This window comes from Amblyomma americanum, chromosome 10, assembly GCF_052857255.1.
Source record: "Amblyomma americanum isolate KBUSLIRL-KWMA chromosome 10, ASM5285725v1, whole genome shotgun sequence".
Lineage (NCBI taxonomy): Eukaryota > Metazoa > Arthropoda > Arachnida > Ixodida > Ixodidae > Amblyomma > Amblyomma americanum.
The window spans coordinates 41,210,202-41,235,109 of NC_135506.1; the positions used below are offsets into that span (position 1 = coordinate 41,210,202).

General features: G+C 48.3%; 1 protein-coding gene across 1 annotated transcript in view; it reads left to right on the top strand.

Annotated features, from left to right (window-relative positions):
- LOC144106737 (uncharacterized) overlaps positions 1–24,908 on the top strand; it is a 74,252-nt gene that overhangs the window by 43,036 nt on the left and 6,308 nt on the right. The window contains exons 5-16 of the mRNA XM_077639582.1: positions 1–418; positions 2,525–2,659; positions 4,017–4,222; positions 4,396–4,533; positions 6,879–6,973; positions 7,852–8,068; positions 9,548–9,734; positions 10,743–10,865; positions 11,551–11,645; positions 14,244–14,368; positions 22,127–22,395; positions 24,704–24,773. The exon at positions 1–418 is cut by the window's left edge and continues 20 nt beyond it. Of these exons, the coding sequence (XP_077495708.1) occupies positions 1–418; positions 2,525–2,659; positions 4,017–4,222; positions 4,396–4,533; positions 6,879–6,973; positions 7,852–8,068; positions 9,548–9,734; positions 10,743–10,865; positions 11,551–11,645; positions 14,244–14,368; positions 22,127–22,395; positions 24,704–24,773 (2,078 nt within the window). The remainder of the gene's footprint in view (positions 419–2,524; positions 2,660–4,016; positions 4,223–4,395; positions 4,534–6,878; positions 6,974–7,851; positions 8,069–9,547; positions 9,735–10,742; positions 10,866–11,550; positions 11,646–14,243; positions 14,369–22,126; positions 22,396–24,703; positions 24,774–24,908) is intronic.

Genomic DNA, 24,908 nt, shown 5'->3' on the forward strand with positions numbered 1-24,908 from the left:
AAGCACGGCTCCTGCGAGACGACGGACGAACGGCCCGGATATCGGTGCCTCTGCGAGCCTGGCTACTACGGCGAGGCGTGCGAGCACTTCGACCCGTGCTCGGAGCAGCCCTGCAAGACGTTCGGCACGTGCGTCAACACCAGCCACGGCGAGTACCGCTGCGACTGCTTCACGGGCTTCTCGGGCCGCAACTGCTCCGACTTCAACCCGTGCCTGCTGAAGCCCTCGGCCTGCCTGCACGGTGGCGTGTGCCAGTCGAACGCGTCGCACACCTTCACCTGCCTCTGCGTGGACGGCTACTACGGCAAGACGTGCCACCAGTACGACCCGTGCTTCTCGGCGCCCTGCCTGCACGGAGCCCGATGCCTGAACGAGTCCGACGTCAAGTTCACCTGCCAGTGCGTGCCCGGATACGCTGGTCAGTCTCATCCTCTGTCTGGAATCAGTGTGCTCTGTATTTATCTCCTATAAGTAGTTCCATTCGCCGCAGCGCTCACATGCATAGAACCCTGGCAGTCATAATAAAATTTGAACTGCTCTTGCTGTTTATAAACGTGTTTGAGAGAGGTGATAGCAGATTAACATAACTCTGACAGCTACCCCTTCCCCCCCGCCAAAAAAATGAAAAACAGCTACTCTTGCCATCAAGAATAGATAGGCAAGTATTCGGGACGCGTGTGTGTTTTGTATACGTTTTTCTCCATTTGTGCCCCGTGATAACACAACGACAGAGGTGAAGTAGAGACGCGCGTCACTATATAGAGCGCCCATTTTGAATCGTCTGGGTCATGTAGCCTCACGCTAACAGGTGAAGAGATAAGTTTTCGATTAGGAGCTTACAACGACGACCGCTATGTTTACCATGAAGAAAGTATCTAGTACAACTGCGGCTAAAAAATAACTAACTTCACTACAGGAATCAGAACACCGCTGTAAGAGAACCCAGTTGTATTCGGCGCTGCGGTATACGTTAGCAATGTGTAGGCGACTTAAATGGTTCAAAGCAGCGACAAAGTCGCATACAAGGCTATAGTGAAATTCATCCTCGTCCGGGGCTTGAAACCTCGTACCACTGTCACATTAAGATGCAAAAACACCGCCATTGAGGCATCCGCTGCCACCTACAATGCTTACCGCATTTGGCCAGATTCAGCCAGATTTAGCCAGATCTGAGCACTTCGCCAAACCTCATCTGCTATGATAAGAAAACAGCAGCTTTTAAAGCCGCGTCAGGCTGCGGCATGCTGCGGCCAGGAAACATGTGCGGTTTTATGACCGCCCAAGCAATATGGCTCCACAAGTGCTTCAGTCGCGGGTGCAGCGGCCACTCATACCAACGAGCTGTTTTCACGCTGGAGGTAAGAGGAATATGAAATTTGATGTGCAGTCTTGCAGGTGTACAGACTGCCTCTTTTACCACTGAGGTGTCATGGCTTGCCGCAGCCAAAAATATGGATTCACTAGTCGGATTCAGGGGAAGAGGTAAACATAATGTTGCTCTTAGTTACTGAAAACATACCATCAGCTATCTCATTCAAGTGAATGTTGTGTTGGGTTCCCAGTACGCTTTATTTAAGATGTCCAGGTGGAAGGGGCGGTGGGGTGAGGTCGCACCTTCATAAATATCGGTGTGGAGGCCGTTGACGCAACACTTTCTGATTTTCCGCAGTATTTAGAGCTCTATTCGACGAACAACTGCGTTTATTATACTCCGCGGGTCATACAAGGAATGCCTGTTGGAATGCGGGAGTGAACACAGCTCTGGCTTGTACGGCGCTCGTAGCGTTCGAAGCCGTTAGGAGTGCGAACAAATGCACTCCGGGGTTTTCAGACCGCAGTGAGGAATGAGCTGCTGGCTCGAATGTCTTTGAATAAAGTTTTAGAAATTTTCTACAAACATTAGGACCCGTGAAATAGCAGAGGATTTTTACCGTGCAGTGCGGAAACAGCCCTATCCGCTTGAGTTCGATGCGGCTTGTGTATTAGCACAAACAACTGCGTATGTCCTCCGACTTCACTGCACACTGTATGAAGTGGTACCTTTGTGTCCTGAATAAAAATTATCAACACAGCACACGACTGGTTTCCGGAAACCAGAAGGCAGATTACGGGAATACATTAACAGCTGCACTCTGATATGACGCATGTGACTCGACACATGGCAGCAGGTTACGCTGTTTACCGCGTTTCATATCGATTGTGTTTCGCTATGTCGATTAAAGTGAGCCATGTCTTCAGAGAAGTACTTTTATCAAGACGGGACTAGCTGCTCCACACTGAAATATGTGGTAATAGCTGTCTGAAGGTAAGAGTCTGATGAGTCAAGATTCTGAGAAGTCTCAAAAGAATTGTTGATAAAACTACCTGAAGCAGCCCAATTATCTTGCACACTGGGCTGTTCGTCCCCAACTAGCTGCAGAGGCAAATTCAGAACATTTAACACGGCTTTAGATCCAAGATGAACATACCAAAATGACTGCGTCGCGACATTGAATAATTAATGCAAAGGTGTCTCATTTTTCAGGAGAACTCTGTGAGGAGAACATCAACGAGTGTCTGTCGAGTCCATGCAAGAACCGCGGAGAGTGCGAGGACGGCATAAACAGCTTCACCTGCCACTGCCCGCCGGGATACGGTGGTCCGCTATGCGAACTCAGAGGTATGCCTTCCATTCACTGGGTGATTGCGATTTGGGTGTAAAAATACTAGCGCATATGGGCCACATGTTCGTGCTTCTCGTACAATGCCACCGGTGGCTGCACCTGCCATCCCAGCGCAGAGGCTCGTAAAGATAAACCTGGCTCGTTAAATTCCATCGGTGGAAGCACCTGCCATCTTACGACGTACTTTAGCACTGTATGCAAATGTGTTAAACATTCTTTCTTATTTTTGTTTTCATTGCACTTTCAATCTTACCTCAGAGTGGAGCTCTGAAGCTGTCTGACCATGCAAACAAATGATAAGTTCTCGAGCTGCAATTCCACCCATGCTTTATTCTTTATGCAACGGCTGCATTGTGTTGAATATTTTATTGGCGATTTTATTGGCTCTTTTAGTTAGCGCTTTATAAACTGTTTTGAACCACCTAACCGCCAGGTGGCGAGCCGCGAAGACAGAGAACTACGTACTACGTTAAAGCATAGATATGACTAAAGCCGACGTTCGATGAAACTTTGGTTTCAACGAGAGTTTGCTTTCTTGATATGTAACCAGAAAGTGGCAGCATAAATAAATTCGGAAACAAATGGAACACTGCCTCCTCCTCTCCCCCACCCCCCATTCGCCAACAAAAGCCATACCAAGGCTACACAAGAAATTTTTCTTGGTCGTCACTTTCGTTCATTTTTTTCGTCCTGCCAGTGTTAAGTTGTGGAATGTTTACAGGCCGAGACCGACATTCGCGGTACTTATGCGCTGATATTGTATATTGCTAAGAAGGACGAGTAGCTAGGCGGAATATAGTGTTAAAAATTGAATTTCAAGAATATATATCACTATATTCATGTATGGTAGACCATTTCGTTCTTTTTTGCAGTGACCTTAGTCTTTTTTCGTTATTATGAACTAGATTATTGCTATGTTACCTTTTCTTGTATTCAAATCACATAAAAATCATTGTCGCTCCTACTGGGAGGTCACTGATTTCGTATGCAAGTTTCTTAATATTAAGCATCTCGATGGTGAAGATTCTCGCTAATGGAAACTAGTTTGTACTTTCATTACGTTCCTTCATAACAGTGGTCGCTATATTCGTTAAAGGGACGATTAATTGCACGGATCTTTGCTTCCGTGATGGTGCTTCGTGCATGATCGCCTACGGCTGCAGCTGGCTCTAGCTGGCGACAGGTTTTACTGACGACCTGAATTACTGGATACACTCTATGTGCACAACTAAATGCTTCGCGAGGTTATCGATGTTTGCAATGTAACTGGCCTACGATATCTGTGCTCGAATCATTTTGCCTTTTCGAGCGTGACTCTTCGAACTATGAGAACCGCAATTGCTCTCCGTTCAGACTCGTGCCCCGAAGAGTTCCAGCAGACGGACAAGGGCACCTTCCACTGGCAGCCCGTGGCGCACGGGTCGGTGGCCAAGGTCGAGTGCCCGTACGGCGCGTACAACCCGGCCAGCGAGTACAAGTACGCGCGTCGAAAGTGCCGTCTGCTCGCCAGCGGAGAGACCGGCTGGATGAAGACCTCGGCCCAGCACTGCCGATACAAGGCAATGACTCAGCGTTTCTCTTTTCCCGGACTGAAACCCGGCAGTTGCGCTGTCTCGAACAGCGGAAATACTGGAAGGAAATTTAAAACTTACTCCATGGAAATTTCTTTCGCTCCATTTTGGAGACAAGATGTCTCACTTGGTGGCCCCTTATTATACTTCGTCCACCGCAGAGCTTCCAAGCGGCCGAGAACGTCACCTCCGAGCTTGAGTTCCTGACGCATGACCCGAGCAGCATTCGTCCGGACCAGCTGCAGAGCTTGGCTGAAAAGATCGAGCCTGTCGTCGATTATGCCATCAAGGACATCAAGGTGAGCGCCCAGTAGCTCTGCGAGGGTCGTCTCTTAAACGACCTCGTGAGTATTCAGCTACAACTCTTGTATGCTGGAGTATTAATGGCACCGCATGATAATGCGAGGTTTTGAAAAGGAAAACAAAGGTGAACAGTTTGACGGCGAGGTTTAGGGCGGGGCGCAGGACGAAGAAGAAAGAAAGGAGGGCCTCTCGAGCGCTCGTCTCATCGTTCTTCCTTCATCCTGTGTTTCCACGCTGAACCTCCTTTCTCAAAACGCAATAACAACTAGCCCAACGCTCCGCTTTGGTCAACAGCGAAGAAAGGGGCACTATTGTTTCTAGCTCCATTCGTTAGCGTAACCTGTTACCCTCCATGATGGTTTGGTGGTTGCGGTGTTCTCCTGCAAAGCCCATTCTCACATAAACCAGCAGAGGCTGAACTTTCCGCTGGAGGTCAAATCTAAAACCGGTGATATGCTAGTATTCATTGCATGTTAAGGTATTCTAACTGTTTATAGTTGTTTTAAGTTCTCCAAACCATCACATTTCATTCTTTTTCATCGTATTTGTAAACATTGAATAATTATTAATTACTGTGGTATGACATCCGGGTTAGGCAAGGATGCAGCACTTGCGAGTCAGTCAGTTGAGGATTTTTCTAAAGTGTTCGAGCGCGCGCGTTCAGAGCGGTAGCTGCCACGTGCGTTCCCATTTGTAAGGCTTAGTGCAGGACTTTTGTAGACATTTCACCACAAGATGTGGAGTATGAGTCACTTACTCGTGCGCAGCAATTCTGTGACACACCACGTCCCTCGCCGTTCTCGGGTCGTTTTGTTCCCAGAAATACCCGGAATTACTTCTTAATTACATCGCAAAAATGCAAAAAAGTGGCACACCCGCCGGCTTCACAGCGAAACTCAAGTTGCCCTTTATGGTATCTCCTACACGTCGCCATCAGAAATAGTCTGAGCGACGTTGTGGTTCATGTGCCAATTTACTACAGTTATTCTTCAATGCAATTTTACTGACTAGCATAGCGTTGTTTAAAACTCACTTCATGAGGTTCGGCGATGAATTTCTAACAAAATTAAGAAACAATATTTTTTTAGTACTACATTTGATTTGTCATTCATATGAGGGTCACGCTATTATTTAGCAGCTGAATTATTTGATTCGAGACCACCTCTTTGCTCAATTAGAAATTTTTCGTTTTATAATGTTCCTTAAGCATGTACACTGGCGAACAAAACCTAGCCGCGTATCAAACAAGCACTTTAATTTGTTTTTCTTATCTGGATGGCACGATCAGTCATTTTTAAAGTTTGCTGATGGTCCCTTCCTCAGTACCCTTTTGCTATTACGAAACGGAAAAACAGTTGTGATTCTAGCTAAGCATGCAAGCAGACAATTTGTGGTCAATGGAAAGCAGCCTTGTTTTTATCGTTTGTTTCTAGGATTTCTCTTGGATTACACACGCGCAAACATGCAGCACTAGAAGAGTCATGAATGATTGAAGGGAGCTTTGTTAGGATTTCTGCTACATGCAGTAGGGGGCAGCCTATTGCAAGACAGAGAAGAAGCCCCGAATAATCGATGAACGCAGTCACATTGCTTTTTCCAACCGCTTCGCGTTTTCGAAGAACGATGCAGTGACATACAAAATTGAGAGCGCGAGATTGAATATAGTCGATAATGTCGAGCGTATAGGTCACGCGGGGAAAGAACGTGTAATTGAGTCCGGTGCGCGCCACTTCAAACAAATGCAGCGGAGGAAGAAGAGCACTCATCGAATGTGATGTGATCGAAGTGTTCACAAGAAGCCCGCATTTGCGGAAAATCGCTCTACCAGAAGGGGCCTCATTGCTGTCGGGATTGACAGTAAATGTTCTGCGCACACAGTGCATGCAGCAAAAAAGGAGTAGAAGACAATGGGGTGAATTCATGAACTGCGTATGTGAATTTCGGTTCATATTTCGGTTCATGTTTCCCACATGCCCGCACACTGGCTAATGCCGTAAGACAGAGAGATAATTGATCTATTTAAATTGAAGAGGTGAGAACTGAAGGGGTTGTGCAATGCACCCTGCAAACAAACTGTCGTTTGAAAAGGAAAGTGTAATCGCGCTAAAGGAAATGGAAAGCTTAATCGAGACCATCAACAGTTTTTGTGCACTGGTGTGGTCGGGGAATCTGTTTGTGCGAAGCAGTGTTGGTTAGAGATCTAAGACAAACGACTTTTTTTTTCACAGCAAACGAGACGTAGACCGGGAAGGGATACTGAGCAGAATAATGTAGTTTGCCTTTTTATAATGTACAGGCCTGAAGAAAACTTAATGCAGTGAGTCATGTTCTTTTCTTCCAGATAGCGCAAGCCATGATTCACGTCATCAGCAACTTCCTGGCGCTGAATGACAGCGTCATCGAGCAGGGAGACGCGAATGGAATTGCCGTCGAAAAGTACGTTTCTTCACGTTTTTTCGGCCACTTTCGAGCACAGCTAATCTGATGCATAGAGGCTAGCCTCTCGCAACTGCACTGGGCGCGAGTAAAATGAGCAAATTTGATGTACCAAGACAAGATACATTTTCATATTGCAGAGAAATTAATGGCGGGAAAACTTCTGGCCTGAACATGCAAGCCCTCCTCATAATCTTGAAAGAATCCTGATAGTTCGTGCTGACTCTGCATCTCGTGCTTCAATTTAATGCTTTGACTGCTGCCTCACGTGTCTGGTTTAATTTGTTCCTGTACGTGAAAGAATATAAAGCGGCTTTTAGTTTAGGGAACAAGTTTAGCTCTTTTCTCACTTTTGGCAAGTTCAATATTTAGACAATCTTGTTATACGAATTATCCAGTACGCTACGGACTGCGATTTCGGCGAAAAGTTCAGCAGTGGCATTGCAGTCGTACACTTACCCGTAAAATTCAAACGAAAAGAAGAGTATGAAGTGACTGTCTCGGCACAGGTCACTTAGCAGATAGAGGTTAATTTAAAAAAGGAATACAGGGTGACCGGCTAACTTAGCGGAAGCGTTGAGCACAGAGTCGCTGAGCACATACAGCAACTCCCAGCGGCCTATTATGCCGGCCGACTGAATACCAAAACATTAAGAAAAACGATATTTGTATGGAACTGGGTAAGATAGAATGAATTTTTAGAAAACCAGCACATGGCTGGCTCCAAACAAGGGCAATTGTGCGTCATCATGAGATGCCTTGTGAAGTAGTTAAGTAAACTTATCTGTGGCTGATGATAATGAGGGCTGTATGCGTTTGCGAAACTGCCTTCGATCTGTTAACAGAGTCACGTGGCGTGTCTCATTGGCTACGCGCAGGCTCGTTTCCGTGGTGGAGAGGTTCACTTCTGAAGTGGTGCTGGGACCAGGCGCTCTCATCATCGAGAACGAGAACCTGGTTGTGAAGGCGGTGGCCTGGTCCCCCAAGCTGCTCTCACAGGGCCAGGACTTCCTGAGCTTTTCGCTTCGGTCAAACGGAGACCACTACCTTCACGAGGACTTCTCTGGTGACGGCGATGAACAGGATGATGGAGACGTTAGTACTATCACGGATCCTTTTATTTTAATTGCCACCTTTTTTCTTGCCGAGCATTGTTACAGTCTAAGGAGAATGCACTGCCCAAGCACTGCTAATCTAAGTATGCAATGAAAACTCGTCATTCGAACTTTATGAAGATGGACTAACTCGCTTAGGTGCGTGGCTCTGTATGCCCAGACGGCTCCAAGTAAAGAGGCCTGATGCCTTCTTGTCTTCCTGATATTGAAGGAAGATCCCCTATACGTGTAAAAAAAACAATTGTGTTCAAGGAACCTCTGTGTGCTGAACTAATTAAAAGGTTGTTTCTTTATTATCTGGCTGTCGGCGTAGGAGTCAGTACCAACAGGACAGCGCAGTTTTAGACGAAAGTTTTAGTGTGCACATATTGTGGCAGATTATCTGGAAACGATGAATCGGCGCGATTAAAGGTCAACCACGTTGTCTGTCTTCGCGTCTTTCAATCCAGGCTCTGGCTTCCCTTGCAAGGTCTGGATTCTTCCTGATCACTTTAGGTGACAAGTTACCCGGTTGTGGCGCGTGCAGCTATCTCAAAATAACAACTGTTATTGAAACATTTTGCCATCGCCATTCCACCTTCTTTCATTACGCAGAACGCTGCACGGATATCTAAGCACACAAATGGGGTCCACAGTCATAATTTTCGGCAGCTTGTTGTACCCAGTCGTCACCTTTCATAGCTGCCGTCGTGTGCCATTACTGACTGAAAATCAGTGATGTTACACCTTCTTAATCAATTTGACCTCAGTCCATGGGTTGAATAATCGAAATGCACCATTTATGGTTTCCTGCTCTACTGTTATCTGGGCGCTTAAAACACTGTAGGCGAAAGCCTCCTGATTGCCTGTTCCTTGATGCATGTTAAGATTTTATGCGACAGTGCCTGCGTGTACGTGTGCATTGTGTCTTGTACATCTTATTTTGCGCATTGTCTTATGACATCAACTCGTCTTGTCTTCACCCTTTCTCCTATTATATGCTTCAGCCTTTCATTCTCCTGTGTAGACAGGAAGGCCAAAGAAAAGTTTCTTTGCGGACCTCTCCATCCTTCTTGGCATTAAACCTTTGTTGTTTTGCCATCCTATCTGGGGGGTAGTACTCTGTGAAGCGTCGAACGCAGGGACAGATTCATAGGTGACTTTTGGAAAAACGTACGGAAAGGTGGCAGCGGATCGGCTCCAGTTTAGCCATGCATTTTTGAACTTTTTTTCACAAAAAAATAAAAAAAAAGGATTCGCAGTTTTCGTATATAAAATTTCGTGCTTGGCTTTCCCCTCTCCCCTTCCCAGCAGTTCTACAAATGCGCCTTTACGCGGATTAGAGCGAGAAAGAGGGAGCGGAGAGGTTGTGCAGCTTTCTATACGTAACCCTCTGGGAGGCGCGAAAGTCTGGAATGTTTAATCTTTATTTTCTTCTCCTCCTCAAACCTGTGCCCTTCACTTCACGGTGGCATCACAGAACATCGTGATCACCATGCCGTTCGAGGCGCTGTCCATGGCGATCAACATCTCGCGCCTGGCAGCGGGCGAGCCCTACCGTCCCATCCACGAGGTGGAGAAAGGCCCGCGCATAGCGTTCGTCTCCTACCGGAACGACAAGTTCTTCAGGCCGGCTCGCCACAGCCTCACTTCCCTCATCACCGCAGGTGGGTATCAGGTCAATTGCGGAAGTCTTAAAAAAAGCACTTGAATAGCTTGGCTTTGAAATATAACCTACTGCCTTATTCAGAAGCTTGAGTAAGTTTGTGCCGTCGATAAGCTACAGCGTCTGGTACTAAGGACGCTGAATGCCCCTTTACACGTCGAAGAGGTTACGCACAGTTCGATTGAGAGCCCAGATATCTTAGGGACTGTAGCACTCTTAATTATCTATCTTCGTTTCAATATCATCAACCTATCGGCGCTGGTACCCAGCCTAACAATATCACGCTCTTGCTCAATATAGGTTTTGGGACTCTTGATCTGCGGTCGCTAACTTTGAAACAGCTAGGCAATATGGAACGCTTGGAATAGTTTTGGATTACGTCGCTAGGACATTATTCTGCCTTTTGGGCAGCCATTAGTTTCGGCAGCCCTATACCCAGTGTACGAATATGAGCCAAACGCCGAGTGGTCTGCAGCAGCGCTCAAGGAGTAACAAGAGCGTCTGCTGGGCGCGATGATCTGCTTATGCTCATGTCAGGAAAAAGAGAGCTACTGATTCGTTACGATTCTCTAGTCACGATTCGTCAGCATTGAAGTGAAATCTGCAGTCAGCACCACGAAACCAAAGCCAAATCCTTTAAGGCGTTCATGCGTTAGTACGTTACGGGAGTGCTCAGCCCTCCAGCGGTCCTGTCTGGAACTATCACTGTGGTCGGGCCGGCAGAGACTAGAGTGACACATGACCTCACCTGTGCTTTCCACTTCACTTCTACCAAATCATGGCACGATGAACTTTGTGTTTTTGCCCAGCCGGTCGGCTACTCCCAGCGTGAGACAAAGCAGTGTCTAGCAGGATGTATACACAGAGCTTTCACGGGCTACTAAAACATGTCTGCAGCAGGAACAAAACTGGAACAGTCAACTCTGCTACTGGCGATCATGGCAATGTGATATAATTGATGACGAATTACTCATGCATATTCTATGCGCCTTGGATCTTCCGGATACAGGACAAGTCGTCCTGTCGGCGAAGATCGGCGACAGCAAGATCGAGAACCTGACGGATCCCTTGGTCTACTCCTACCCGACATACAGCGCTGAAAGATATGTCTGTGCCTTCTGGGACGATAACAGTAAGTACATATAGCATATTCTTGCTTTCAATTTAAGGTCCGTTGTTAGCGTGCCGGCAGGAGACGAGTGAAATAAAACGATCTGAAATTACCTCGAGCGGCTTTGAAATGAGCGATACTTTTGCCCGGAATAGCACCAGAACTTGGGTTTGACCTGTCTTTGAAGTGAAGATCTCTAGAAACCGAGGGCGTCGGCTCGCTAGCGTCATGTCTTACAACTTAGTGGTTTTCAGTGGGACCTAGTAGACAAACAATCTTGCTAGTACTTACATGGGAGGATGACAGCCCTCAAGTTCGACGTGCGCTGTGAAAGGCGCGAGTAGTCGAGGTCTACGGATTAATGGCGGCCACGTGAAGTACATTAACGTGTCGTTACATTACGGTGCACGGGGCCGCTTTTCCTTTTCCTTTCCGTCAAAACGCAACCCTCCACGGCAGGGATTCGAACTCGCTATCTCATGCGTAACGGCTGAACGACATAACCGTTTTTTGAACAGGCCTTGTGCTTTTCAATTGCACTCTCTTTATGCAACTTTAGCTCTTGAACAGGGATTACAAATTATGAGCAATCAAAACTGTTAATACAGCTCGCTGCTTTCGGGCAATATCTTTGAAATATAATATTTTGCGCAAAGCAAAGCTTGCGCCCTTTTTTCGTTCACTCGAATACGTCCTCTTGCTGCAGGAAAAGAATGGTCCACTGCCGGCATTACGACCAACCAGTCGGGGAATGTGACAGTGTGCAGCTCGACGCACATGACTGCGTTTTCACTGTTGCTGGTAAGGCCTTACTTTGATAAGAGTAAATCTACTGCATCTGTTAATGTTTTCTCGCTTGTTGTTCGTGAGCAGCACAAACACTATCAATAATATGCGATACAGGAGGGTGGCGTTGCAAAAAAAAAAAAAAAACAGACGATGTGAAGTTTTACTCAAGCGCGCAAAAAATCCCATTTCGGAAGCGTCTACGAACGAAATTGGCGGTGGTTTAGCTCTGGTTAAACGTGGAGTGACGCGATTGCTACAGCTGGCCGGGTGGAACTTGCTAAGTTGAATTTCAAAATCAGTCGTTCGTCGCTCCGTTTCGCTGGGAATTGCTTCTTCATCTTCGTCCCACTTGACACGGCGCATGCGCACAGCTGTTACAGCTCGGTTTCGCTGGGGCGCCGCGCCGCCGGCAGCTGCAGCTGCTTCGCACCACGTGACGAACCACGTGACCAGCCACGGCGCCGCACCGCCGGCAGCTGCAGCTGCTTCGCTCCACGTGACGAACCACGTGACCAGCCACGGCGCCGCACCGCCGGCAGCTGCTTCGCACCACGTGGCCAATCACGTGACCAGCCACGTGACCGTGGCCGCGCGGCCACGCTGAAGGCTCGAAATGCTACCGTGATGTAGCTATAGCTACAAATTTTCATAAGTATAACGGGATGGTTATGTGACGCTCTATCACTGTGTGGAAAGGCTACTCCCACAAAAACTAAGCGGGACACCATGGGAGTTAATGCAGCGGCGCTTGCTATTCTAACCCTATTAAAAAATGTGTACAGGTTTGAATAGGAGACAAATAGTATTATGGCACATTTCGTTTAACATTATAGGATGAAGCTTCCAAAGCGATTCAGCATTTGAGTGACTCCTTAGTGGAGGGCTCCGTATAACTACCATTACCCGTGGTTAATTACCGTGCACTTACATCACACAGTGCATGCAAGTCGTGGGTTTGAACCCGCCCACTACGGTAGCCGTTCGATCGAAGAAAAATGTGAAAATTCCGTGTACTGTGCATTGATAGTGCCCGTTAAGTACCCCAGGTGGTCGAATTTATCCGGAGCCCTCCACTACGGCGTCCCTCATAGACTGAGCCGCTTTAGGACGTCCATCCTATAAAGCCAAACCAAATGTGCCATAATCATACTTGCTGACCCGTTCAAACCTATATACGTTTTTCAGTAGGGAAGGCTCTTTTCTGAGCACCCTGAAGCGCGCTTTACTGCATACACTTTTGAACGCAGCGAGCGTAATGTGGCATTTTTTTCGTTTTGTATTTTTTGTACCCGTGTTCTGGCACGCTTTTTATTTGAAAGCACAAAATTGGCCTAATAGCCATTTACCAAGGTTGAAGCAAGAAACTGCAAAAGCAATGTAGAATGTCTTTCTGGTTTCAAAGTCGATTCTCTGGAAGTTCAGCTCAGAGGAAGTTTAACTTGGACCTATCGAAATGCACCCAGGGCGAAGGGGGCAGAAGTACGGACTTAGTAAATATTTACAACATCGCAGGGATAGCTGACGAGTCATGAAGGGGCTCTTCCAACAGCTTTCGTGCCATAGACATCCGTACGCTCTTGGAGGAGTGTTCCTGTTAAATTTACCCAGATTTGGAGCTTACGAGTGCGTAACTGTGGCCATTGCACTTTTCGACTGGAAACGTTGATCATGACGATTTGGTTTTGACGGCTCAAGGTCAGCTTTGTAAAAGAGCGTCATGGCAAAAGGTATTATCCGTCTGAATAAGATGGGGTCAAAGACCAATTTTTATATGCAGCGAGGATGCTGAAAGCATAAAACCTAAGCGTATAATGCAGCTTCATTACTCTGGCGCGCTTTTCCTCTGTGTCACTTTGTGAAAAACAGTAAAAAATTTCTTCGTAACATTTATTTGTACGTGTAATTGCGTCTTTAAAAGCTTGTTTCGCGTATCATTGCTTTCAATCAGGATTTCGTGCTTTGAAAAAGCAAATAACGGTGTAATTATCTTTACCTATTCACAACCCAGCTGTATAAATAGATATAATACCGCAAGAAACAATTCACCGAATGTATGCAATAATATCATTTCCACGAATCTAGTTAACTCTTTTACTTGAATTATAGCTTAGCTGCGATGTTGATGTGCAATAACATAGGAAGCCCAGTATTTATCACGCAAGCATACACTTAGTCTGTCGTTAAAAATGTATTCCGACAGAAGCTTGAATCCTTACTCTAGCTACTTGCCATATAAGGTGAAAAGGAAAGCTTCAACAATTTTCTCTCCTTAATGAAAGTTAGTTCAGTGGCGTACCGTACTGCAGAGTGCCCGTGACGGAGCTGTCGCCTAAACGGAGTATGTAGTCGTGGTGTACGTACAAAGAAGCCCAAATTTCTGATTCACGTTTAGAAAACTAACTTATAATTTCCAGCTGTTTCGCCTTGGCCAGCCTAGGGTGCCTAACACAGCCAAAGTTACAGAATCTAGAAAACCGAATACATGATAGTCAAGGGCGCCGAAGCGGTCTGTGAAATTTAGGTGCTATTGTGCGAAACATGATAAATTTGTTTAGCGGCCTCATGTTGAAGTGCCGTCTTAAGACGATTCTTGTCTTTTTTCCTCATTAGGATCCACTGCCCGGAATGTCGACGGCCCCTCACCACTACCGGATCCTTTCTCTAATATCATACGTTGGATGCATTATGTCGATCGTTGGTCTGTTCTTCACTATACTGACCTACGCTCTTTTCGGGTGAGCCTTTTCGCCGTCTATTTCGATCAGCCCCATTTTTTCGGCTTCGACGTCTGCAAAGGGAAACATTTCTTTTATTGCCTTTGTAGACAATATTGCCACCAATATTTGCAGTGTTTGTTCGTTTTTCAAATCTGCCGCGACACCACCTTATCGCTTTGTTTGCGACGCAAGACGCGACTAGATTTATCTCGATTGATCGCAGCCAGGCAAAGCTGATTCTACGTTGTTCCGGAATGTTCTAGTAACTTTGCGCCCTTTATCTCGAATGTTCGCTATCAGCTTTAAATTGAGCACGGCCGACAGCGGCGGGCATTCTGTTCGGCGACCGCCGAGCACGCTTGTCGCTTCGCCGCCGCCGAGTGATTCAGTCCATTTTGGGTGCAAGTCAGCCCAATAAACAGTTCTTTTACAAGACCCTTTCGGCTGTCTTCATCGCTGCTTCGACTGCCGTCACCACTACGTGACATCTGGTGGAGGTGCTGGGTAACTTTCATGTTCCGGACGCCCCCTTCAAGTCGTGAAGCCAGCCCTGAGCACTTCGCACCCGAGGACGAGCCAGCAGCTCAGCGAGCCAGCCGACGTCTCCAGGGAGAGGAGCCTGAGTTCGGGAAACTGCCGGACCGCACAAGACAGCGAAAAGACGCGGCTACGAGCACCGCAATCTCGCCGAAGATGTCGACACCGATCATACTGCAGCAGCCGCGGGTGCCGCCAACTTTCAATGGATCCCTAGGCGAAGACCCTGAAGAATGGTTGGATCAATTTGAGCGCGTGGCGTCATTCAACAAGTGGGATGATGCGGCAAAGATTGGACACGTTTTTTTCTCATTGGATGGCTCCGCACGCACGTGGTACGAAAACTACGAGTCGTCCCTTACGACATGGGAGCTATTCAAGAGAGAACTATTGAAGGTATTCACCAGTGTCGTGAGGAAAGAAAGAGCCGAACGACTCCTCGAGTCCAGGATCCAGCTTCCGAATGAGCCCGTCCGCAGTTACGTCGAGGAGATGAAGCGCCTATTTCGCCGCACCGATCCCGGGATGACCGAGGAAAAGAAAGTTCAGTTTTTAATGCGCGGTGTAAAAGAACAACTCTTTGCAAGCCTCGTCCGCCAGCCGCCAAAAACAGTCGAGGAGTTTATGCAAGAAGCCTGCACGATTGAGAATACCCTCGACGTTCGAGCTCGGCAGTACAATCGCCCTTCCTCTGCCTGTGCAATCCGTTCGGACACGCCGGCCACCACCAGCGACAGCTTGCGGGAAGTTATCCGCGAAATCGTCCGAGAGGAGCTACGCCGATTACTGCCATCTTCCCCACAGCCACAAGCAGCGACTCTGATGGATGTGGTACGGGAACAAGTGCAACAGGCACTTGGCACCCCGACGGCCACAGAACCCCAGGCCATGAACTATGCCGCTGCAGTAAGTACTGCTCAGCCCCAGCGACAACCCCCACGTCCTCCCCGAGATGAGCCAATCGTTCCACAACGCCGCCTCCCAGCCCCCACCCGCCCAGCCTATGACCGACGCTCAAGCCCCAGGAAATGCGACGCCTGGAGGACTTCCGACAACCGGCCGTTGTGCTTCCATTGCGGTGAGGCCGGCCATATTCTTCGTCACTGCCCGTACCGACGTATCGGTCTTCGAGGATTTGCCGTTAACGCCCCACGACCACGCTTCGGACAACGTCCGCACGAAATCGACGAGTACCTGCGTCGAGAAGAGTACACGCCGAACCGCTTTTCGCGCTCACCATCGCCGTCAACCTCGCGCTTTGCGTCGCCACGCCGCAGCTACGCAGCCGCGGCACGAGGAATGTCGCCCAGCCCCCGTAGGGGAAACTAAAGGCAGCAACCTCTGGAGGTGAGGTTGCTCACGAGCTAAACGCCGAAGATCCTCCACCGACCACGCCCCATGAAGACGCTGCACCCGCGACGCCGCATGAAGAACCGACACTCGCTGCACCGACGCCGCACACAATGAGAACCTCGACCACGACGCAAGCTACCTTGAAATCGACGCCGCCACCCAGAGGAGCTTCGACCACACGCCCAACCCGTGACTCGCATACGCGACGAAGCCGTGACCCGACGCCGAGAGCGACATACAATGCAAGAGCCAGGACCTCCGACCTAGAAGTGACTATCGACGGCCGGAAAGTTACCGCTCTAGTCGACACAGGAGCCGATTACTCGGTGATGAATGGAACATTCGCTGCGCAGCTCAGAAAAGTCACAACGGCTTGGGACGGCCCACAAATCCGCACCGCTGGGGGCCACCTCATTACGCCATCAGGACGATGCACAGCGCGAGTGACTGTAAAAGGACATACCTATCCTGCGACCTTTGTTGTGCTACCGCAATGCTCCCGCGAAGTGATCTTGGGTATGGATTTCCTTAATGAGCATCAGGCGATCATCGACCTGCGATCCAAGCTGATCACGCTTTCGACGGACGAAGCCATCGCTTTGATGAAAACTCGGGAAAATCACGTTGCCCTAAGTGTCCTGGAGGAAGAAGTGAGCGTCCCACCCCGTTCAAGCGTTATCGTGACCGTAGGCGCCACGAAAGCCATAAACACTGAAGCCATCATCGAGGGGAACATGCAGTTGCTACTAGACCGAGGAATCAGCATCGCAAGAGGCATCGCACATTTCCGCAATGGCCAGGCCGAAGTACTGCTGACTAACTTCAGCGAAGAATAACGGCGCATTAACAGAGGAACAACGATTGCTTTCTACGACGAAATATCTGACGTACGAGACTCCTTCGCCCTCTCCGACCCCTCCGCAGAAGATCCGCTTTACCAAGAGAACTCGCCCACTTTCGACATCAACCCAGCCCTGCACCGGAGCAGACAAGACCAGATCTGCAATCTGCTTCAAAACTACAGTGAGTGCTTTTCGACATCGCTGAAGGTGCGACAGACACCAATTGCCAAGCATCGCATTATAACGGATCAACACGTCCGACCTCTCCGTCAAAGCCCCTATCGTGTGTCTCCGCGAGAACGACAAGCCATCCGGGACCAAGTCGAAGAAATGCTTCACGACGACGTCATCCAGCCTTCAAACAGCCCATGGGCGGCACCGGTTGTTCTAGTGAGAAAGAAAGACGGCGCACTTCGATTCTGCGTGGATTACCGCCGCTTGAACAACATAACAAAGAAGGACGTCTACACCCTCCCCCGCATCGACGACACACTGGACCGCCTCTGCAACGCCAAGTATTTCTCATCGATGGACCTCAAGAGCGGCTACTGGCAAATTGAGGTCGACGAAAGAGATCGCGAGAAGACAGCATTCATAACTCCGGATGGGCTGTTTGAGTTCAAGGTGATGCCATTTGGTCTCTGTTCCGCACCAGCGACGTTTCAGCGAGTAATGGATACAGTGCTGGCAGGCCTGAAGTGGCAAATTTGTCTGGTATATTTAGATGACGTCGTTGTCTTCGCCTCGAACTTTGAAGAGCACCTCAAAAGACTTCGAACAGTACTAGACGCAATCAAGTCGTCTGGCCTAACCTTGAAAGCAGAGAAATGCCACTTTGCCTACGAAGAGCTGCTGTTTCTAGGCCACATCGTTAGCAAGGAAGGAGTACGCCCAGACCCGCAGAAAACAGCTGCTATTGAACAGTTTCAACCGCCGGCCGATAAGAAAGCAGTGCGCAGATTTCTCGGACTATGCGCATATTACCGACGATTTGTGAAAAACTTTTCGCGCATCGCCGAGCCCCTGACCCAACTGACGAAGGCAGACGTGCCGTTTAAATGGGAAGCGCCGCAAGCAGAAGCCTTCAAGGAACTTCAGCGTCCTTTACAGTCCCCACCGATCCTTGCGCATTTTGATGAAAACGCCGATACTGAAGTTCATACCGACGCAAGCAGCGTGGGACTAGGCGCCGTTCTCGTTCAAAAAAGTGACGGGCTGGAGAAGGTCATCGCATACGCTAGCCGTTCCCTTTCCAAGGCCGAGGCTAACTATTCGACCACTGAGAAGGAGTGCCTTGCCATCATCTGGGCTACGTCGAAATTCCGCCCCTACCTCTACGGACGGCCGTTCAAGGTGGTCAGCGACCACCACGCGCTCTGCTGGCTTGCCAATTTGAAGGATCCCTCTGGCCGACTCACTCGATGGAGTCTGCGTCTCCAGGAGTTTGACGTCACCGTCGTTTACAAGTCCGGACGCAAGCACACTGACGCCGATTGCCTCTCACGAGCCCCTGTAGATGCACCACCGCTGGGCGACGATGAGGACGCCTTCCTGGGACCCATCAGCGCAAGCTCTTTTGCTCAGCAGCAACGCTCGGACCCCAAACTAAAAGGCCTCATCGAGTACCTGGAAGCCAAGGTTTCTTCACCCCCTGCTTCATTCAAGCGAGGACTGTCTTCCTTCTGTTTGCAGAATGAGGTCTTTGTGAAGAAGAACTTTACAGCGAACAAAACAGCCTACCTCCTTGTTGTACCTACTTGTCTCCGCGAAGAAGTTCTACAGGCTTCACACGACGATCCGACAGCTGGACATCTCGGGTTTACTCGCACCCTCCGCCGCATTCAAGACAAGTATTACTGGCCCCGACTGTCTGCCGATGTCGCACACTATGTGAAAACATGCCGAGATTGTCAGCGACGAAAGACTCCTCCCACACGACCAGCAGGATTTCTGAACCCCATTGAACCTCCCTCAAGGCCCTTTCAGCAGATTGGCATGGACTTGCTTGGCCCTTTTCCAACGTTAACATCTGGAAATAAGTGGATCATCATAGCGACTGACTACCTGACCCGCTACGCCGAGGCGAAAGCCCTACCGAACGGAACAGCAGCAGAAGTGGCCAAATTTTTCGTGGAGTGCATTCTTCTTCGACTCGGCGCCCCCGATGTGCTCATCACGGACAGAGGAACAGCATTTACGGCGGAACTCACGCAAGCCATCCTGCGCTACAGCCAAACCAGCCACCGGAGGACAACTGCATACCATCCGCAGACCAACGGACTGGCCGAGCGCCTGAACAAAACCATCGCCGATATGCTCGCTATGTATGTCGATGCCGAACATAAAACCTGGGATGTCATCCTGCCTTACGTCGTCTTCGCCTACAACACCGCAGTGCAGGAGACCACCCAGATGACGCCTTTTAGGCTCGTCCATGGCAGGGAGGCCACGACCACGCTAGACGCCATGCTGACCAACGTTACAGAAGAACAGAACGTCGACGTTGCCGCCTACCTTCAACGCGCAGAAGCTCGAAGGCTTGCCCGATTACGGATCAAAGATCAGCAGCGGTCCGACGCCAGACGCTACAACCTACGAAGACGCAACGCGGAATACAATCCAGGAGACCAAGTCTGGGTGTGGACGCCCATTCGCCGCCGTGGATTGAGTGAAAAGCTTTTGCGCCGCTATTTCGGCCCGTACAAGGTTCTTCGTCGGCTGGGTGAACTGGATTATGAAGTCCTCCCTGACGCAATGACTGCATCCCAGCGACGCCGCGTACGACCAGAAGTTGTCCATGTAGTCCGTCTGAAGCCGTATTATGCGCGCTAAAGGCCGCTGCATTTCCATGCTCTATTTTCGCAAGATCTGTTTTTTTCCCTTACTAGTCGCATTATTTGTTTTAATGCATCGGGTCGATGCTTCTTTGAGAGGGGAGTAATGCCACCAATATTTGCAGTGTTTGTTCGTTTTTCAAATCTGCCGCGACACCACCTTATCGCTTTGTTTGCGACACAAGACGCGACTAGATTTATCTCGATTGATCGCAGCCAGGCAAAGCTGATTCTACGTTGTTCCGGAATGTTCTAGTAACTTTGCGCCATTTATCTCGAATGTTCGCTATCAGCTTTAAATTGAGCACGGCCGACAGCGGCGGGCATTCTGTTCGACGACCGCCGAGCACGCTTGTCGCTTCGCCGCCGCCGAGTGATTCAGTCCATTTTGGGTGCAAGTCAGCCCAATAAACAGTTCTTTTACAAGACCCTTTCGGCCGTCTTCATCACTGCTTCGACTGCCGTCACCACTACGTGACAATATCAACTCTCATTAACCGTTTTGTACCTGCAGTAACTTAAGGAAAACTAAGGTTGAAATGTGTGAAGCAGCTTGAAATGAAGAACGTGGTCGCTGGTACATAAAAGGGTTTGCCCTATCAAGTGTTAGCAATGTTTAAAAAAAGAGGAAACGATTACAGCCGGAAAGCATTCACTCCCTCCTTATACCCCCCCCCCCCTCCCCACAGTCCACCTTCCCAAAAGCAAAAGTTAACGTGATGAATGACGTGTGAAGTCGATTGCTTCTAGTGCATATGAGACCAAGTTCTAATACAAAGCAGTATCAAGCTATTTGTTGATGCCTAGCATACCTACTCCCGGATTAAAATGATATCCACTTGACACTAAAGGCGGATGCATTGTATAATAACATCGCGTGAAATTTTGAAAGAGAGAGAGAGAAAGGCAAAAAATAAAAAGAACAACGAGACAGTTTATCGCTGCGCTAGTTGTTCCATTCTTCATTGAAAACTCTACAGCACAAAACGTACTCGGCAAGACAGTTACAAGCACATCGGTAACGGTTTTCAGTGCTGGCGCATCACAGGCGGTTCAGTTTATTTCTCTGCCTTTCTTTTCCTTGAGCTACGCGCTTTCAGGTGTTGGTTACGAAGGATACCTTCGACCACAGGATTCTTAATTTCACGAAATATTTCACATTATAGACGTGACTGTGCTTGAGTCTATGATCAAGGCAAATTAGTTTACAAACTTCTAGGCGTAAAAAAAAAGACTGTGGAAGCTTCCTACCTGTCACCGGATTATGCGACACGTATTTCCAAACATCCTGACGCCTTGAGTTGTAAATATAAACCCTAAAAGCGACAGCCCGTGCTGTTCGATACATAGATTGTGCAGTTCTGTAGTAAATTTGTGGCCATTCGGTATGCAGCGGAATTTCCCGAACTGAAGCTAGTCTGAGCAGGTGTGCTAATCTGATAAGACATTTCAGACCTGTGCTATGGAAATTAATGCATTCCGAAATCGAGCCTCGGGAGCTTCGGATTCAAAATACAAATGCAGAAGAATTCGTAGCATGATCTGTTGGTCTCCTGTGTTGCGGCTGGTCAGAGTACATAAAAAGTATTATGTGAGCTTTGGTGAGCATGCCTTCGTTATGTAACTTACTAGCATTCAAGGACAGCCTGTAAAGCACTTTCACTTGTAAAGCCGTGCAGCTTGTGTGCGTGCAAACTATGCATACCTAACGATTTGTATATACACATACTTTAAGGTAAGTGATAAAAAGGAGGCCTATTTTTTGTGCATTGATTTGAGCACAGGATAAGAATGCCTAGTAATGTTTAGCCTTCCTTAGATATAGAAACCACTCAGATTACACATTCGGAAAATTTGAGCAATAGAGGTGCGAACCAGACAACACTGTCCAATTCAAAATAAAAAATGGCGGCTTGTATATTTTTGCACAAAAATTGCCCTTAGAACGGTATCAATGAGATCCACAGGCCTCGTTCTTGGTTTGTTCACCAAACAAACTTTCACGCAACTTTCATTCCACCAAACAATATCAACACTACAAAGGGGTGATGACTATTTGGTGAAGAAAAGCGAGTGGCGTAGAGAACTTCAATTTTTCGTCGATTACAGTATAGAAGATAATATTATTGAACTAGGAATTTTTGCCTCGTGCCATCAAACGTGTAACTGCCTTTTCGTCCTTCCGTCGCATCGTTCGTGCCGCCGGGCAGATCCCTGAACAAGGATCGGTCGGGGAAGATCCTGCTCAACCTGTGCTCGGCCATGCTGCTGCTGAACGTGGCCTTCCTGGTGGGCTCGCTGCACGAGCGATTCCCCAAGCTGGACCTGTGCCTGGGCACGGCCGTGGCCACCCACTACTTCCTGCTCGCCTGCCTGGCCTGGATGGGCGTCGAGGCGGCCAACATGTACCAGATGCTCGTGCACGTGTTCGCTTCGGCCGAGACGTGCTTCATGCTCAAGCGTCTCCTCATCGCCTGGGGTAAGTGCGCCGCTGGCGTTGGCTGTTAGGAATTCCAGTACCTCGTTTTAGACGATCCCTGTAGAGTGCGATTGCTTCCAATACGTAATGTGTGTAACTGGGCTTTTCAGCATATTTGACACTGCGAAGCTTGGCAGGGTTCAGGACTTCATTTCCTCCCACCTTATTGAGACTGGAGTCCCTGAGTATTCAAGGGGAGCCCCGCTGTAGGGCTCAGCAGCATACCGGTTGAGCTCTATACTTTTGACAAGGACTGTAGAATTCCTTCGTTTTACATCAGGAAAAGTTGCTATTAGCAGTCCTCCCTGAAGAGTTCGGTGTAGACCGTCAACATCCGGTAACATGATGATCACGAATCCAGTGTCGTGTGACGGTCATGCATCATCACGTGACCCGCCCACGAAACGAGCGGCGCCTGTCTGTGTTCGTTGTGGTAGCCCTTGTAGCCTCAATGTGTGCATTGCCTTTACGCTAGGTCTTAATAACAAAACAAACGCCGCAGCACAGCGACAACTTTCGCTGAGACTAACACGGTACTAAACGCAGCGTGAGTACTTGACAATATTAGTAACCAAATTCAAAGTTGTAGTTTTTAATGTAATTTTTTGACGAACAGTGTCTGCGTAAGTTATCTGTGTTAAAGTGAGAACGACATCTATTCTGTTAGCTGCGCAAAGGTCGATAGGACAGCTATTTAACCTGTCTATTCTCGGCGAGAGTTCTTTTTGACAATGAATGGAAAGTTAGAGAGACTGAGCGTCCGTGACGGTGTCATTCCGCCAAGCAGTTCGGCCTCACGACGGTGCGCCTGGCTGCCTGAGTCATTGGTCTCTCCGCGGTAACCTCACGCCTTCGTGGCTGTAGCTGGCGCGATCTATAGCAGCTTCTTGCAAGAATACGTACCTAGGAAAATCGTTTAAAAAAACACAGTTGTTTCCATGACTGTCTAACGATCGAAGTTTGTGCTAGGCAGAAACTGATTCCTGCAAGCGGAAACTACACTAGTCACGCGGCAAGCGAGCGCGTGTTTCGCCTCCGTAGCTTCTTCTGCATTCCCGGAAAAAATCAACTGACGAGAGAAAGAGAGAGAGAGAGATAAGCTCTTTACGGAAAAGCAGAGACTTTAGCCGGCGTTTAAATCTGCTGACTTGCTACTCTTCGTGGGGAAAAGATTCAGGGAAGAAAGATGGAATGAGGGAGGTGTAGAAAATGGGATGAAAATCTTCACATTGCATACAGAATGCGCACTGGGAGTGCTGAATGGAGGGATTAGATATTGTCTACAAATCCGATGTCTTCTAAATATTAAAATAAAAAGTTCATGACGCGTCTCTGCTGCCTGTGGCAATCTATGGGTTCTAATACACAGCCAAGTGTTAGACACACTTGAGTGAGTGATTTCATAAGGTTTTCATAAGGTGCACGCTCCTTAGCGTGCGCTGGGCATTCTAACAAAATATGCTCCACTGTTTCTACTAAGTCCCAGTTCTGTCCGCGCCTTTTATGGCGAAGGGTGGCGTCATTTATTGCAGCAATCGCGGTGTAATACGCCATACCCGCTCCCCACTCGCCCTATCCCGTTAAGCAATCACAGCTTTTCATGCCGCACCCTTTCACCACTATCTCTCCCGGACTCTGATTGACGGCCGTGGTTTCCCGGCCGCCATTCGTACCCTTCCACTGACCCGCCCGCTCCTCCGCTCCACTTTCCCTCTCTTACCCGCAGGGCCTTTCTCTCTCTCCACTTTGCCTGCTTTCTCACGAGGTTTCACATGTCCCCATCGCCGGACAGCTTTTCGCTCTAGGGTTCTAATGCTAACGCCTAACAAGTCGTCGCGGAGTATAGTAGCTAATCTGGCGCAATAAACCTGCCCACCCTACTTGCGCTCTACACAAAGAGCTGGCCAGCGCGAAAGCAACGCTGAACATAAAGGCACTAATTTCGACGTTAAATCACAGATGCAAACGTCAGCGGTAAAATCCTTCATTAAGTATACATTGCAACGACTGTCTATGATGGTGTTTGGATAGCGACTTCTGACGAAGCACTCTTTAGATGTACACCAGTGCAGCTGCATATTTTTAGCCCATATGAAACGGATCGAGCGTAATCGATTTGCGATCACACCATGAAAAAGCCCGCATCACAGGCTTAATATTTTCGCAGATCTTGTATCACGAGAGTATGTTCGAACTTTGCTTCCTCTTTACACCGATGATAACTTCCTAGCCGAACAGAAAGTTGGCACAACATGGTATAGCTAGCAATACATTGCACTGTTTGATCAACTGCTTTCTTTTCTTCCAGGTATTCCAGCTGTGGTTGTTGGAACTTGCCTAGCTATTGACCTTGAAACTTACAGGGGTCACGGTGACTAGTAAGTATCCTTTGAAGAAAACAAACTTTTTTCATTTTCAGAAGCGTTCACTGAGAACAAATTCTTTGCACACAATTTTACCGAAGCTGGCGTTACAACACCAATACGTTATTATAGCGCTAATGCCTACCGCGA